Source organism: Rhinolophus sinicus, chromosome 17 (genome assembly GCF_057876585.1).
Source record: "Rhinolophus sinicus isolate RSI-liver-muscle chromosome 17, RSI-T2T, whole genome shotgun sequence".
NCBI lineage: Eukaryota > Metazoa > Chordata > Mammalia > Chiroptera > Rhinolophidae > Rhinolophus > Rhinolophus sinicus.
The window spans coordinates 209,575,828-209,591,770 of NC_142517.1; the positions used below are offsets into that span (position 1 = coordinate 209,575,828).

The window sequence follows — 15,943 nt, forward strand, 5'->3', positions numbered from 1 at the left end:
AGTGTTCCGTTTCGGGAGGATCTGGGGAGACCAGTTATTCCGGATGAGTTTTTAGCCCGCCGTGAACGCTTGAGACTGACCGCTTTCACTTAACAGTATTTTCTACACCTTGAACCACAAGCTGTTTTGATCCGTGGTGTTTCTGTGGTCTTGTCATTTTGTCACACTTGCTTTTTTCTGCTAAATTCTGCTCCCCGTAATGTGTGGCTCACGCACCCAGAGGTGACTCGATGGCATTTTAATTGATTGGCAGGATGTTACTCCCGCCCCACTTCAGGTTTTCGGCGGATTGCTTTGCTATTTGCAGACTGGATTTTTGGAGACATTTTAAAAGTAGGACTGTCTGAAAATTGGGATGATGGTGTCAGGACTAGCCCTCTGCCGGATACTGGGGGGCATCTGGGAGCCAGCGCCCCCTGAGACAGTCCACGGGGGAAGAAGGTCGTGTGTCTGTCTGCGGTGTGCTGGACTTGAGGTGCCTACAGATACTCAGGGAAGGACGTCCCTAAGTATGTCCTTCCCCCTTTTTATCCCCCCGTTGGGAATGAAAAGTGAGGACTCAAACAGTGGGAAAGTGACAGCTGAAGATACAAGTGTGACATAGGGACCTGCAGGGCGTGTGTGGCGAGACCCAGCATCATACAGCTCCTGTGCTGGGTGCCGCAGGGACGCTGAGGAAGACGACCGCTTCTCTGCTACAGCAATTTATGGCCTGTTCATACACCACGCGTTAGTCTTAGGACTGCCATGACAAAGCCCCACAGACTGGGGGGCTCAAGCAACAGAAACGGAACTCCTCACCGTCCTGGAGGCTGGGAGTCTGAGAGTGAGGTGTCTGCAGGGCTGGTTTCTGCTGAGGTTTGTAGACGGCCGTCTTCTCGCTGTGTCTTCCCATCGTCTTCCATTGTTCTAATCTTTTCCTATAAGGACACAGTCATACTGGATTTGGGCCCATCCTAATGGCCTCGTTTAACCAGAATCACCACTTTAAAGACCCATCTCCAAACCCAGTCACATTCTGAGGTCCTGGGGGTCATGTGAATTCAGGGAACGTGTGACTCACTCACAGCTCAAACAACAGCCCTCATCTCAGGGTCTGGGTGATGCTCATTCACTCGGCAAAGGTGGTGGAAGCCCAGAGCCCTGACCCTGCAGCTCAGGACGAAAGGGCAGGGTGTCTACCAGGATGGTGGGGACTCAGGCATGTCAGGGAGAAAGAAGAGAATCGCCAGTTTTAAAGAAAATTGATGGCTGCTGATTCTTTCTGCATAGTTTCATGTCCTGTAGCAGCGCTGCCTTCTGTGAAAGGCCACAAAGCAAGCACTCTAGCTTTGCGAGTCACGGCCCTTCCTGGAGCCGCTGGCCCCTGCCATTGGCAGGCAGAAAACAGCCATGTGCACAAGTGAGCGTGGCTGTGTTCTGATGAAACTTTATTTACAAAAAGAGGCAGGAGATGAGATCCGGCCCACAGGCTAGACTATGCCAGCTTCGGATCCCAACTAACGGTGTATCTTAGAGGGCACTGGCCCGGCGAGCCCCTGGTGAACCGGGAATGAGGGAGATGTTCAGAACTAGACCTCTGTCCCCCGTGACAGGAGCTTGCTGACGTCAGCACTAGGCCCGTGTTTGAGTGATGGAGGGGTGCCAGGAGGCGGCCTGAGCAGACTGCCCCCCACAGCAGACACTTCCGTGCATGAATTTCCACTCCCATGGGTCTAGGAATGTTCTTGGAAAAGTGTGTTATCTGCCAGGGACAGCTTAGCATCATGAGAGGGCAGGGACAGGATACATACGTTCTCATTCTGGGGGAGTGTGGTATTAGAGGCCCAGCAGGAGCGACGCCCAGAAGGACCACTTTCCACAGGAGCCCATGACATGGGAGAATGCCCACCCGGGAGAATGCTCACACGGGAGAATGCCACACGGGAGAAGGCCACACGGGAGAATGTCTACACGGGAGAAGGCCCCCACGGGAGAAGGCCCCCACAGGAGGATGTCTACATGGGAGAAGGCCACACGGGAGAAGGCCCCCACGGGAGAAGGCCCCCACGGGAGAATGTCTACACGGGAGAAGGCCCACCAACAACCCCTCTGCTTCCCCAGTTGCCAGTGATGAGTTTCCATCCACCTACCACCTCCTCAAATTTTCTAGGTTTTTGTTTTGTTTTGTGTTGTTTATCAATTAAGCATTAAGTAAACCAGAAGTTTAGTACATGTTACAGGAAAAATCTTGATTAGAATAAAAGTAATAACTGCTCGTGTGAAAATTGAGTGACTCGTGTTCACACTCTTTGGGTCTCAGTTAAAAATGCCAGCTTTCCGCTTTTTCCTGTGGGGGCCGTGGGGCTGAGAGTAGCCTGGTCGTCTCCTGTCCCCACCATGGCCTGTGCTCGTCCACTGACCTCAGCGTACTCCAAAAAGGGGGATCATCTAGCAAAATGTCGCTCTGCCTGCTGTGTTCCGGGCTTCCTCTCACATGACCACATGGAGTGAACTCTGTTCCCTCCAACTAGCGCAGAAACAACAGGCAACCCTGTGCTGTCCGTGGATTAGCTGGTCGCCAAGCCATTGCTGAGCCGTGGGTCCTGGCAGGGCTGTGGTTCGGGTTCCCAGCGTCCCCAGAGGTGAGACACATCGTTCTGGCCAGGGTGCTTTGGCAGTATGTGTCATGGGGCTGCATGGGTGCACCAACCAAAACCTGGTACCATTGGCACCGCAGAGTGAACACAACACAGCAGCGATATGCCACCTGCTCTGCCCTGGCCGCCTGGGCACATGTACAGGTCATCGTATCGAGCACGTTCCTGAAATTCCTTTGGTGGCAGAAGATAAAGTTGAAGGCTACAAGAAAACCACGGAAGCTCTTTTGCTCCTTTACAAACTTAAGGCCTGTAATGATATCAGAAAGGTCTGTGCCTCTCAGCGAATGAGAGCTGGCAAGGGCCAAGTGAGAAACTGTTGTCATGTCTGGGAGGGGACCTTGTGTCACCTGTAATAAGAACACTGCATCATCAAAGCCTTCGGAAACATCCCTGGGATAACTGCAGTCTGTATGCACACCCAGCATTTTGAAAGTTGCCACAGATGGACATGGGGGCCGTTTCTGCATTGGTGATCTGTGTGGCACTTGGCATAAAGCTGCCTCCTTTAAGAGTCATTGCAACCTTCTGGGGCACGAGACACCCAGCACAGACCTTAGCAGAATCTCAGTGAAGCCAAACCCACGTGCAAAGACCAGGCGCTGGAACGTTCCTGTCCGCCAGGCCAAGAACTGGCGGCTCCAGTGGGTAAAGCGGCAGCAACATCACTAAAAGCCAAACGATGGGAGGGGGTTCCCGGCGAGCAGCCTCCAGTGGGGAAGAAGGAGAGAAGGCTGGTGGCGCCACGAAGCAGCAGAAGCCTTTGGTGGGGAAAAGGCTGCAGCGACCAAGAAACCAGTAGCTGAGAAGAAGCCCACAGAAAAGAACCCCACCAGACAAGGAAAGAAGCCGGCGGCCGACACTTACATGTGTTTATTCCTAAGGTCAGATCATGTGGACAGCTCATGTCGAACGAAAACCTGATGAAAGAGGCAAAAAAAAAAAAAAAAGATGGCAGCTTTTCTCTCCAACAGTTTAAAATTCATAGACCCTCATATCATGAGAATCTACTCAAAAGGATTAAGGACGCGGATCCTAAGGTAGTGAGACACCGTTCACAGGTGTTCACTACAGAACCAAAGAAAGAAAGGACTCAAACCTCCCCCCTCCCCGCCCTCTTTTTTTTTTTTTTTTTTTTAAGAAGTAGAAACATTAAACATTTCTGAACTTGTGTGGCTGTTTTAAAGCATAGAAAAACTATTGTCTTTTTAAACTTGGTAATTAGGCAGCTGTTGGCACCCCCTCGGGTGCAGCAGGATAATTCAATTTGTATCACTGCTAAGTCACACACGTAGTCTCCTCTCCTCGCAGTCAAATGCATGCACAGCCTCCAGCGGCTGTTAACGCAGATGAGAAATGCCGCCCCAAGAGACGAGATCAGTGCTTCGTGGATGTGCCTGGTGGTGATCTGATCTTTCCGGGCAGCCGCCTGCGGCCGGCCGGGCTCCCTTGCCATGTAGGACCCTGGCCATTAAATGTCCCTCCTGTGTCATGACAATCTCTGTGCTAGCAGATGCCGACGCCACCCGGTCCCTCCAACCCGAAACAAAGACTGATTTGCCTGCTTAAGACCCCCAGTCTTGAATGCGGTCAGTAAATCTTTGTTGGTAAATAATTGCTATTGAGCAGAGTTTTAATATAAATTTATGAGTGGTGTTTTATCACAGCTTGGGGCTGCGGCAAGCACTGAGTGATGGATTTCAGATAGCATTTTCATTCATTACATTAACTTTGTAAGTTATTTAAAGCTTGTACACTTAACATTGCTTTTGGCTTTCAGTGACCTCTTGGGACTAGGCAAAGAATACACATGACTAATAAAGAGATGGCAATCAGAAGACAATTCTACTATTTGCTCCCCCATAGAAAAAGTTCCTTGAGCAAAAAAGCATGAAGCACCTGCCTGGAATCTGATATTTTGGTTGTAGATCATTAAAATCACAGTCTTTCTGATGCATCAGTAAATTAACTAGGTGGTAGCAATTAGATCAACATTTGCCATTTCCAAGTAAGATAAGAGGAATGTTTGAGATGTCACAAAGCCCTTAAATTTCTTACTATACATACAAGTAAAAGATGTGTTAACGCTTTAAAATTGGTCTGGAGGGTGAGATGACTCCCAGGGAGGCAGCGTGTCATCAGGGTGACAAGCATAGAGCGTTGCTTCTGGCTCCCCCTGCCAGGCTGGTTACCTGGTGGTTAACCCAAATCATAATGGTTTGAAACAATAACCATTTCATCATTTCTCATCATTCAGTGGGTCAGGAATTTGGGCCAGGCACAGTGAGGACAGCTCGTTTCTACTGCCCAGGCTGCCTTGGAGGGCTGGAGCGTCCAAGGTCATTCCTTGACCCTCGTTTGGTACGTGGACTCAGAGGCAGAAGTGGACGCTGGCAGGTCAGCTGCAGTTGTGTGTCTGAGACCTGGCGTCTCCTGCATGTGTCAGGGCCTGTCCCTCCTCACAGTCTCCACAGCATAATCCCCGGATCTCTTACAAGGCTGCAAGGGCTCCGTGCGTAAAAACAGGAGCTGCCAGGCCTTCCTCAGGCTTCAGCCCGAGTGGGCACAGTGTAATTTCCAGCACGTTCTATTGGTTACACTGAGTCAGAGGGCCCGGGCCACACAGGAGCTGGTGGTTTTTGAGGGTCTTCACTGGAGACCAGCTACGTTCATCTGCCCTCCCGCACGCAGGACGCCTTCAGCCTGTCCCCAGAGCCGCAGCCTCATCCTGTCGTGGCATCTGGCTCCGTCCAGCTCGAAGTCCCAGGCCGTCATGTGCATCAGGCTTCTCAGCTCTGATCATTTCCATGTGAAGACCAGGGCGCTCAACAGACAAGCGCTCTCTCTCTCTCTCTCTCTCTCTCTCTCTCTCTCTCTCTCTCTCTCTCTCTCTCTCTCTCTCAGTGCTGACAGACAGGAAGCCGGCAGCAGACACCTTTATTCCATGAGGAGGAGAGGGACACGTGGCAGTGACTGGTCCACAGCACCTCTGAGCCCAGCGGGGCCATGTACTGACCCTCTGCTCTGGGCGCGGAGTGTGTTCTCCCGGGGCACCCTCCTTGGCCCTGGGCTCTGTTGTCTGAGCCAACCTTCCTTTTCCGTAAGACATGGCCTGTTTTCACAGCCTGCTTCCTGTTGCATTTAGGTTGAGGCCCAGGTGCCTCTTTTCCTGTTGGACTTCGTGCCTTTTAGTGCTGGTGGTATATATAACTCCTTTAAACATCTTGTGGGTGTCCTTTGTAGCAAATTACCATCCATTCCATGAGACAGAAGCCACTCCACAGCTCTGTATCTCTAACCCACAAATCTCCTCTAACTGGTAGGGTCCGGGAGGCCCTGCCTTCGATCTTCCTGAGTTCTCAGGAAGAGGGGGTGACCACCGCACCCTTGATGGGGGCCCGTATTCTGAGGTCACGTGGCTGGCATCCCCTGGATTGGATCTTTGTTCTGAGGCCACTTCTTACTCTGAAAGTTTTCTACTGGCAGAAGCTTTAGAGGGCGGAGGTGCGGAACAGTTTTCCTCATGGCCCAGTCCCGCGAGGTTTTTAAATTGGAAACGTTTCTTGCAGTACTACTTGAAAACTCGCTCCTCCCAGGTGTATCAGAGCCAGGAGCAAGTCCAGCGTTCTCCCTGTGCTCCCCTCAGCCAGGTGGGGGGGTCACTCGGCACGTGCGGCACGTGCCACAGGCAGCTGGTCTGCGGCCCCTCCCGCCAGTGCACAACTGGGGCCCATCTCCAGCCTCAGGGAGCATTTCCCTCACTGTCCTTCCGGCCTCCACTACAGCTGCAATGTCCCCACCAGCCTCAGCCAGTGCACGTGCTTTTTATTTTTGTTATAGTGGTACAAGATGCTGGTTCTGTTTTTCTTATCTGTTGTTGTATGAGGATTCACCCCCGAAGCTTAGTGATTTTAGAGAACTGGTATTTTATTATTTCTCGCCATTTGGAGGTTCAGGACTCTGGACAGAGCCTAGCATGGCTTCTCTGTCAGAGGTCCCTAACGAGGAAGCTGCCAGGATTTCTTAAGGTTTAAACCCAGTGTAGATTGTGTCACTCACGCTGATTCTGTTGGTTAAAGTGAGTCTCGGGCCTCCCCGAGCCAGTGTGGGATGGTTTATACGGGCACAATACCGCAACACATGTTACATTGGGAGCTGTCTTCATACCTGCTTCCAGGCTGAATGTGCAAGTTGAGCAAGTTACAAACCTCTGCGTGCCTCAGTGGCCTCATCTGTAAAATGGGGGTAATCCATCAGGTCCGTTGTAAGGTTTCAATTGGTTAATACTTGTAAGGCTGTTAGAGTAGCTCCCAGCTCACGCTGAGCCCAATATTGTTTTGAAATAAAAAATTTTAAAAAATAGATGTGTAGGCCATTTGAAAGTCAAATAAAGCGTTAATTATAATTGATGTCTACACTGTGATAGCCAGTCAGTGAGAAACAGTCTTGAGCCAGAGATCGTTTTTACATGTTCAAAAGTGGCATCTGAAGGATAGACCAAGTACGCATTTTGACATTCTTCCATGGGGCTTTGCCCTGGGTTACACAGGATCAAAGCGACTTAGAATCATAACGGCCATTGTCACTCGCACATGGGAACTGCCCGTCTGTGTGTCTCAGGCAGAGAGCCTTCTGGCCTCTGTCATCTTCTGGCCAGTGGGATCGTGGCTTCATGTCCTTTAAAAGTTTAAAACGAGCTATTTTTAGGCCTTTCCATTTTCTTGGTAGAGTAGAAAGTGTGTAAGTTCAGAATGACAGAAGCATGGAGGGCTCAGCCAGATGCAGTGAGGGGCTGCCAGGACGTATTCTGGTCGCATCCGTAGAAATTTGTGCCAAAGGGAAACGATGGGTTCACTCTCATCCGTTGGCACTTTGGAGGATCCCGTGTTCAGAAGAGAGTTTCACAGTGGCAGAGATCTGGAACCTTTCGCTTTGGGAAGAGTCTGGGACTAAGGGGCTTGGCTGTGTGACGAGCCGTCTCCTTGGTCCCGCAGAGTAACGGCTCCGTCTCTGCAGCGCCAGAGCTGGGAACCAGGCTTGCCCCTCGGCGGGCAGTAGACGCCTGTGCAGGTGCTCTAGCTGTCCGGAGCCACGGACGGCCTCTCCGCAGGGCGTGACCCTGGGCAGGGATCGTGCAGACGTAGTAGTCTAGCGGATCGGGACTGAATGGTTTAACAACTTCTGGGGTCTCTTTAGACTCTGAAATTCTGTGCTTCTCACTTGGTACAAATACTCATAAAAAAATAAGTGTTTGGAATTAATCTAAGTGGGAAAAAAAAGGAAAGAAAGAAAACATGTTTTAGGTCCACAGAAGCTATTTCCTGAGTCTCCTCATTTTCAGTCCAATGGAAAATCCATCTTGTTTGCTGCCCCGGAAGCACTAGCCATGTGCCTTAACTCACCAGACAGCTCCTGTCCATCGTGCTTTTGCTTTTCAGGATGGGCTCTTTTTATTATTACAGAAAGACAGTGCACAGTTTTCTGGCTTCTCCCAGTGAGTCAGCTTGCCTTTTGTAAAGGTGAATACGTGTAAGTGCAGACGTGGACCCTGAATTCAGAGAGCTGTGGGCATAACCTCCAGCCCTGGGCTTCCTGGGGACCAGCCCTACAGGATGTGCAGGTCTGTGGATGGCTGCTGTCTGGGAGAGGATAGAGGTCCCAGGTGGCCCAGCCGTGGGAGGTCCAGCGCCTGCGTCCCGCCCCCTCTGCCTACTTCTGGTGACCCGGCCAGAGGTCACAAGCAAAGCCTGCCTGTGTGTAACGTGCAGACTTGTGTGGTTTGACCTCTGTTACATGCAACTAGTGTATAATCTTTTGCCAGTATTTTAACATAAGGAGCCATCACATAAAACTCCAGTTTTTCTCCTTCTCTTGGGTAATTGGGAAATCTGGTGACACAGACACAGAGACCCTGCACCCCCTGAAGAGACACCGTATCGTCTAGTCCAGGGGGCTGCTCCTGGGCATGTGTGGCCCAGTTGTGTCCCAGGTGAAGGACCCCACCGGTAAGCAGGTCTGGCCCCTCCAGTTTGCCACAGCCTGATCGCCCCCTTCCTGGAATTCTTTCGTAGGGTCTGGGGCATGCCTGGGGTACTTGACTTAGCAAACAGGAACCCCTTGCTCTGGGTCGACTGGCAATATATTCTAAGGGATATATTTGGATTTGTGTGTGTCAGAGCGGTGCTTGTCTGTTCTCTCGCTGGGTGAATGCAGAGTACAGCATCGTTGGGTCACAGCAGTCTGCAGTCTCTGGATTCTCACTGTCCCCTCGGGGAGATAGGGCTGCAGGCACCTGCCAGGACCCTGAATGACTGCCCCTTTCAGGTCCGGTATCAGCTCTGGGAGGAGGCGCCGCTGGTTCAGGACTGCGGGCTGGAGGCCAGGCCGAGGAGGGGCCCCTTGGAGGTTTGACCGCGGCTGGCGGTGCCCACAAGTAGGGCTTAGCAGCCCCGCGCATGGCAGGAATGAAGGGGGCAGGCAGCTAGCTGGTCCTGGCACTTCCATCAGCTAACAAGTGACCTCACGTCTGTGACTGAGTCTTGTCTGTCTGTAACAAGGAGCTGGATGACACTGTGGCCCTCACCTGTTGCTTATGGGGAGTAAGGGAGAGTGTACGTGACATGCTCAGAAATATGTCAGCGCGAGTCCGCACTCAGGCCACTTAAGGAACAGTTGCCTTACCTGGTACAGCAGCACCACAGACCCGCAGCCGGGCGGGCCTGGGCTTGGGTGCAGCTGTGAGGTGGGGAGCAGGTCGGCGAGCTCAGTGTCCACAAGAGTCTTGGTGGGTGGGGTAGGTGGTAATACCCCCTGCTGGGCCAGGCTGGAGGCGGAGCCAGGCTGGAGGCGGAGCCAGGCTGGAGGCGGAGCCAGGCTGGAGGCGGGGCCAGGCTGGAGGGCGGGGCCAGGCTGGAGGGCGGGGCCAGGCTGGAGGCAGAAATCCAGCTTCTAGGACGGGGTGTCCTTCCTGCCCCGCCGACTTGCGGCATTTGATTAGTACATGGAATGTGAGATTACCCTCCAGGGTGAACCATAAAATTTACTTAAGATTGTCAAGATTTGGACTTCCTTTCACCAGCCATTATTGCGTTTTCCTGGTCCCAAAACAAATCAGCTGAGGTTAGTGCCCGCGGATGTCATCCCTTCACGTGGCCTCCCTGTTGGAACGTTTCCCTTCATCCTCCTAAGAAGTGAGTCCTCTGGGCCTCACTGGGAAGAGGAGACGCGGGGTGCAGGGTTGCTCACGACGGAGCCACACTGCACGCTAGCCGCCTCCCCAAGCAGCCCCGGGGTGTGAGCTGAGGCCCCGCGCACCTGCGGGAAGAGGGACTGAGCTCTGAAGCCCTCGCAGCGCTCAGCTCCAGTGACAGCCCGCGACCCCAGCCCGGCCCTGCTGTTGTTGGGATTCCATCCGACGGGTCGTGGGAGAATGGGAACCCACAGCAGGACGTCGCTGTGCTGAGCTTACAAACCTCAGCAATCCCACTCAGGAGGGACGTTTAAAGACTTTAAGTGACTGCTTATTTGTCATCACGACACAAGTAGGGACCGCCCATCCCACTAGCTCTTACAGGTTCTTGCCATAGGGCTTGGGTCACCTGGGTTTGTAACGGGCGTTTTCCTCTGGGCCTGGCTCACTCGGTTGGTTTCAGTGCCATGTTTGGTATTTATTGGTTAAGAATGAAGGGTTGCTGTGTTATGCCACATGTTTGTTTGTTTGTCTTAAATAATAATAACTTACAATAATCCTTCCAAGATCCCAATGAGAGTTGCTTCAAACTGAAGTACTTTCTCCCAGGAGCAATATGTAAGAGGTGGTCAGAGTCCCAAGTTGGCTCATAACCCACTGCCTGGGTGCAATTTGGTATAAAGAGCAGTGTCGTCACAATATTGGTAATTAACTGGAACTGGAACTTAACGGTCACACAAAAATGCTTACTTAACTTTGGTTCCTGGGGGATGGCAGGATTTGGAGGTCGGTGGAGGCTGGTAGCACTCCCAAGGGCACCCCTGCTTCTTCAAGGTGTCGAATCGTATTTCAAACTTACAGCTTGCCTTCTGCCTCAACCTGGGAGAATTCACCAGCATTCAGTCGTCTTATGCTTTCTCGGTCATAATTGTGACCATGTGAGTTTGTGGCAGTAAGAGGGAGAGCAGGGGAGGAGGGTCCTCCATTGTCCTCATTTCATGTGGACAGGAGTTAGAACAGTGCACAGATGAAAGCTTAAGTTGGCGTCTCCTGAGCTAGGAGACCCAGCAGGTAGGAGAAGTGCGGGGTCAAGGTTACGGGCCAGGAGGAGCCCAGCCCTGGCCGTCGGTTTTCATAGCCCAGGAAAGCCTAGGCGAGGCAGAAGGTTTGCTGGGAATTGGTAGTTAAAACAAGAATAAATTCTCATTAGTCATCTCAGGAAAATTGGATTACACATGCTTCAATAGTGTGTTAGTTTCACATTTTGAATGCTTTTCAAGAAGCCCTAATATGATTTCATTAAAAAGGGATTAAAGTAAATTATACACAATTCATCTGTTAAATGCTGTTGCTGACTTTGCAAATGGAATTTCGTTTTTAATAAATTGAAAATCTGATATGAAAAACTGTGAAATAAAATGTCCCTATTTGCAGAAGGTACGAATACAGTTAATGTCTTATTTTTAGAAAAGAAAATTTAGGTTTCCTCTTCTAAAATATTATGCCTACAGGCACTGACATGTTCACTCCCTGCTTAGCGTAAGGAAGGTTGTGTGACATTTGTTGAACCAATAGCACATCTTTTAGCACTCGTTAGTATCACAAAGTTAAGTTCTACACACATCCACACAAAAGGAAATTGGTTGAATGTATATGTTGTATATAAAAAGGAAGAGAAAACCAAATTATCAAGCTGCAAATAGGTATGATTTTCATTTGACATTGCAAGACTAAAATGATAGTTTAAAAATTTAAAACTTAGCAATGTGCCTACTTTAAGAAAAATTTACACAAGACTTCCTAATTTGTATTTGTTAATTTATATTTGGCTCCTGTTTCCTATAGGGCATGCTGCTGAAGCGAAGTGGCAAATCATTGAACAAAGAGTGGAAGAAGAAGTATGTCACCCTGTGTGACAATGGCGTGCTGACCTATCATCCCAGCTTACATGTGAGTGTCGCCTCCTGGGAGCTGTTAGCAGGCACAGACCTCACTGTGCATGGGGGGTGCGGGTGGGGGGTGGATGCCGGAGCAGTCAGGCCTCTCCTCTCAGAAGGTGGAGTCGGACTGGGTCTCCTGCTCCATCAGGAGATAAATGCTATGCCCCTCACACTCTGTTAGACCCTGGCTCTTCCCCTCCAGGTCTGTCTGTTGCTCTCTAATTAATTCTACAGAGAATCACAATGAAAGGCACAGAGGAAGTAAAATTTTCAATGAGTGTAAAAAGACAGGAGCAAGTAGTAACAGAGAAAGGAGGAAAGAGAGCCATCTATCTGAAAATCTAGAAAAGGGGACCCAAATGCATTAGCACCCAAGTTTCGCTCTGAGCAGCTGAGAGCAAAAGCAAGAAGTTACATGTCATTCATGACTCGGTTTTTATTGTCAAATAACAACACACACCAGTTCTTAAAGCAAGAGAAGTTTTCTCTGTGCGTCCATAAAATTTGTTACACTAGTGATTTATGTAAGACAGGTGAAAAGCAGAAGTCATTTTATTTTGGGGGGGAAATGCAGACATTCTACCCGTGGTGAATTCTTTCAGAAAGCCTCGATAAACTCCGAAAATGGGGTGTTAACGATAGATTCACATCTTTCCATCTCGTTGAATCTGTCCTAATGTAGATAAATGTGTAGATTAGACTACATAGTGTCAGCTGGTCAGCTGATTGTATCACTGTGTTAAGCTTTGTATTTCAAATTTCAAATATTTTTAAAATTGCACAGTTATTGACAAAACGTTAGAAATAGGCATATTGAAGAAAATGAAAATCACTCCCAAAATACCGCCTGGAGAACATGACTGCCAGCACTTGGGGTGTTTGCTCCCAGCCATTGTGTGCTATGTCCTTCCACAAGCATACGGTCAGTCGGCCTGTGTATTCTGCCTCTGGTCCCCTTTCCTATCTAATGACAGACCTGTGCACCGTCCCGTGTCAGCCAATAAATACGGTTCTACCCACCTTTTTTTTTTTTTTAAGATTTTATTGGGGAATGTTGGCAAACAGTGTGTTCTTCCAGGGCCCATCATCAGCTCAAGGTCATTGTCCTTCAGTCTAGTTGTGGAGGGCGCAGCTCAGCTCCAAGTCCAGTTGCCGTTTCCAGTCTTTAGTTGCAGGGGGTGCAGCCCAGCATCCCATGCAGGATTGAACCGACAACCTTGTTGTTCAGAGCTCGTGCTGTAACCAACTGAGCCATCTGGCTGCCCCTCCAGCAGCTCAGCAGCAGCTCGTTATCTTCAATCTAGTTGTGGAGGGTGCAGCTCACTGGCCCCTGTGGGAATCGAACCAGCAACCTTGTTGCTCAGAGCTTGTGCTCTAACCAGCTGAATCGTTTAGCTGCCATTTGTAATGGTTACGTAATACTCATCATGTAGACATGCCCGAATGGATTTCACACCATCTCCAAAGGGATATTTGGCAAATAGATTTACTTTGTATTAGTTTTACACGTGACTAATCAACACCCTCTGTTTGCATCGCTGTGCCCTTGTCCATTCCCCCAGACAGCTTCCTAGCGATCGGCTTTCTCAGTTGGACAGTATCCGTGCTGTTAGGGCTTCCGGTGTGTGTTGGCGAAGTCCCGGAAAGAGTGTCTCGGCTTCTCTCCGCTGGCAGCATACCGAGGGCTTGTCCTCACTGCACCCTCGGGAACGTGTACTTTAAAAGAGGAAATTTACATACATTCCAACACGAGGGGTAACAATGGCGTGCTTGCTGGGGTGAATTGCCCTTCAACCTCTTGTCTTAGAGCAGCAGCCCCGCCTTCAGAGCCGTGTGGAAAACCAGGTTTCATGAGGCGCCACTGACCTGTTTCTCATGTTGGCGGGAGTAGCGCCCACGCCTCCCCAGGAAGGAGACTTCTGAGATATCAATGCTTTATTGTGCTCAGGAAATTCCTATGTGCTTGCTTTTGTTTGCTTTTGTCAGGGTGATTCTCCAGGTGGCCTCCATGTCTGGGACGCAACGCCAGTCCTGCCCCATCCAGGTCTCCTGGGCCACGCAGCTCCCTGCACCCCCAGCCCCTGCCCATCAGAACCCCAGAGTCCTACCAGGTCTCATTGGCTGAGTTCTTCCTATGACCCAGTCAGACAGCAAAGATCTAATTATTGACCCAGTTGCTTTGTGTTATTTAGAGAGGAAAGTGTAATCAAGATACTCTTCTTGCTGGGACGACTGAGCAGTAAAAAGTGAGATCTTGACAATGCAGCTCAGGGCACCTGACACTCACCTGCTAAGCCCAGGTCCAGTCACAGGGGCTTTGCTGCTGCTTGCGAACGGGGGCGACAGCCACAACAGTATGCAGCCGGAAGTTCCCATAGGAGGGCTCATGCCTGCTTACTCTTCATCCCCACCTCTGATTACATAATCAGTCGGGTCTTCAGAACTTCTCTCACACAGGCTCCGTCGTGTGACGCCCCTCCATGTTTGTCAGTTCCATCCTTTTTTTTCTTTTTTAAACGTGTGTGCATGGATATTATTGGAATACAGGAAAGGAACACAGTGGGGCTTTGTTACATAATTATGTGGCCGGCAGGAGCCAGTGTCATTTGAAAGTGCTGTTCAGTGAGGGCTCACCGCCTGGGAACTGAAATTGCTCACACAGGTACGTAGTTCCCTCCGTCAGGGAGTGGCTGAAGCCAGGAATGGAGGGCAATTCTAGGGCATGGAGCGATGGCATGACCTTTACTGTAATCCTTCGCCAACTTTATTTTCACATGCGAGCTTTGGGTGAGAGTTTGGAGGGACAGTGAGTTCCCGGTAGATTGGCCGAATAGAACAGACATTCTATCTGAGTTGTTGGGGGGCTGAGTTAGGCTGGCAGTCTGGTTCAGACTGGGAGTAGGCATGCAAGAGGTTGCCCCTGGGCAGAGTCCAGACTCTCCTTGATAAGAAGTTTGGGAGTATGCAGATGTGTTGCAAATTCAGGTGCCAGAGTTCTGTACCATGAAGAATGGCCCGGTTGGTTTAGCCTGGAAAATTTCAAAAGGTGACAGAACCCAATGCTCTCCAACCCGACGGCCCTGTAACAGCCACTTTCTAGGTTATCCCTGAGACACTTAGTGGCAGAAAGACCACTAAGTGAGTTTGTTGGCCATGTGTGATGCTGAATAAGTGGTTAAATATTGGGGACATCTGCCCAGGTTAGTGGCTTTGGGTTCCATCACTGTTGGTCACCTCCCTGTTACTGGCCCCCCAGGGGGTCTGCCTGATGCCAAGTAGTGCAGCCCCTAGCTCACAACTCCCCAGGGAAGGGGCCAAGGAAACCAGCGTGGCTGAACAACAAGACATTTCTAGATCCAGCTTTCTGCAGGTAGCCAGTGTCTATCAGTGGTGGAGTGACGCTGCCAGACCACTAATTTTTAGTGGTTAGGTGATTTGTTTACCAAAAGCGAAACGGGTGTGCTTTTTGAGGGTGGGTTCTAAGGAGGTAATACTTTTATAATGGGACGAGTGCTGGGGGCTTGAGAGCAACAGGCCTGTGGGTGCACTAAACACAGAAGACTCGAGCAGACCTTAGGTGGGGCCCTGCGGCCGCCCCTTCAGCCCCAGTGTGTACGAGCTGCCCGGGGGCCCTGTGGTGCGGGCACAGACGTGTGCTATCCCTGTGCACATGTGTGCTGCTCACTCGCCCCACCAGGCCGGACCCTGACTCTTACCACTAGCCACCTTCGACCAGTTGATCACGGTAAGCCCAGGGAACTGGGCCAGGGTCTCACACACATCGAAGGGCAGAGCAAGAGTAAATGGTGGAATCGAGTTTCGAGGGAAATACGAGGGCTGGCGTGGCTTCCCTTAATGTCATCCCTTGGTTATGGTCCCTTCACGGAAAGGCCACAGTGCTCAGGATTGGGGGCGGCCCTCAGGGTGTTACTGTCACCTGTATTGGAGAGCATGGTTCTGTAAGGCTGCTCTCCCGCCCACGGCTGCTCTAGGCACCCCCTGCGTTCATTGGCCGACTTCAGTTGCCAGGTGAGCATCCCAGCCAGTGCTGTGGACAGGCAGACAGGCAGCGGCCAGAATTACTGAGACGGACACATGTTTGCTGCTGGAGGACACAGCTGTCCCCACCCCAGCCTTGCTGCATCGCTCCTGGCAATGCCGATGTGATTGGAAAA

General features: G+C 50.8%; 1 protein-coding gene across 12 annotated transcripts in view; it reads left to right on the plus strand.

Annotated features, from left to right (window-relative positions):
* The window catches only part of AGAP1 (ArfGAP with GTPase domain, ankyrin repeat and PH domain 1), a 511,591-nt gene that overhangs the window by 304,016 nt on the left and 191,632 nt on the right, over nt 1-15,943 (plus strand). For all 12 annotated transcript variants that reach the window (XM_074315523.2, XM_074315538.2, XM_074315532.2 and 9 more), the window contains one exon: nt 11,674-11,778. In XM_074315523.2, the coding sequence (XP_074171624.1) occupies nt 11,674-11,778 (105 nt within the window). The remainder of the gene's footprint in view (nt 1-11,673; nt 11,779-15,943) is intronic.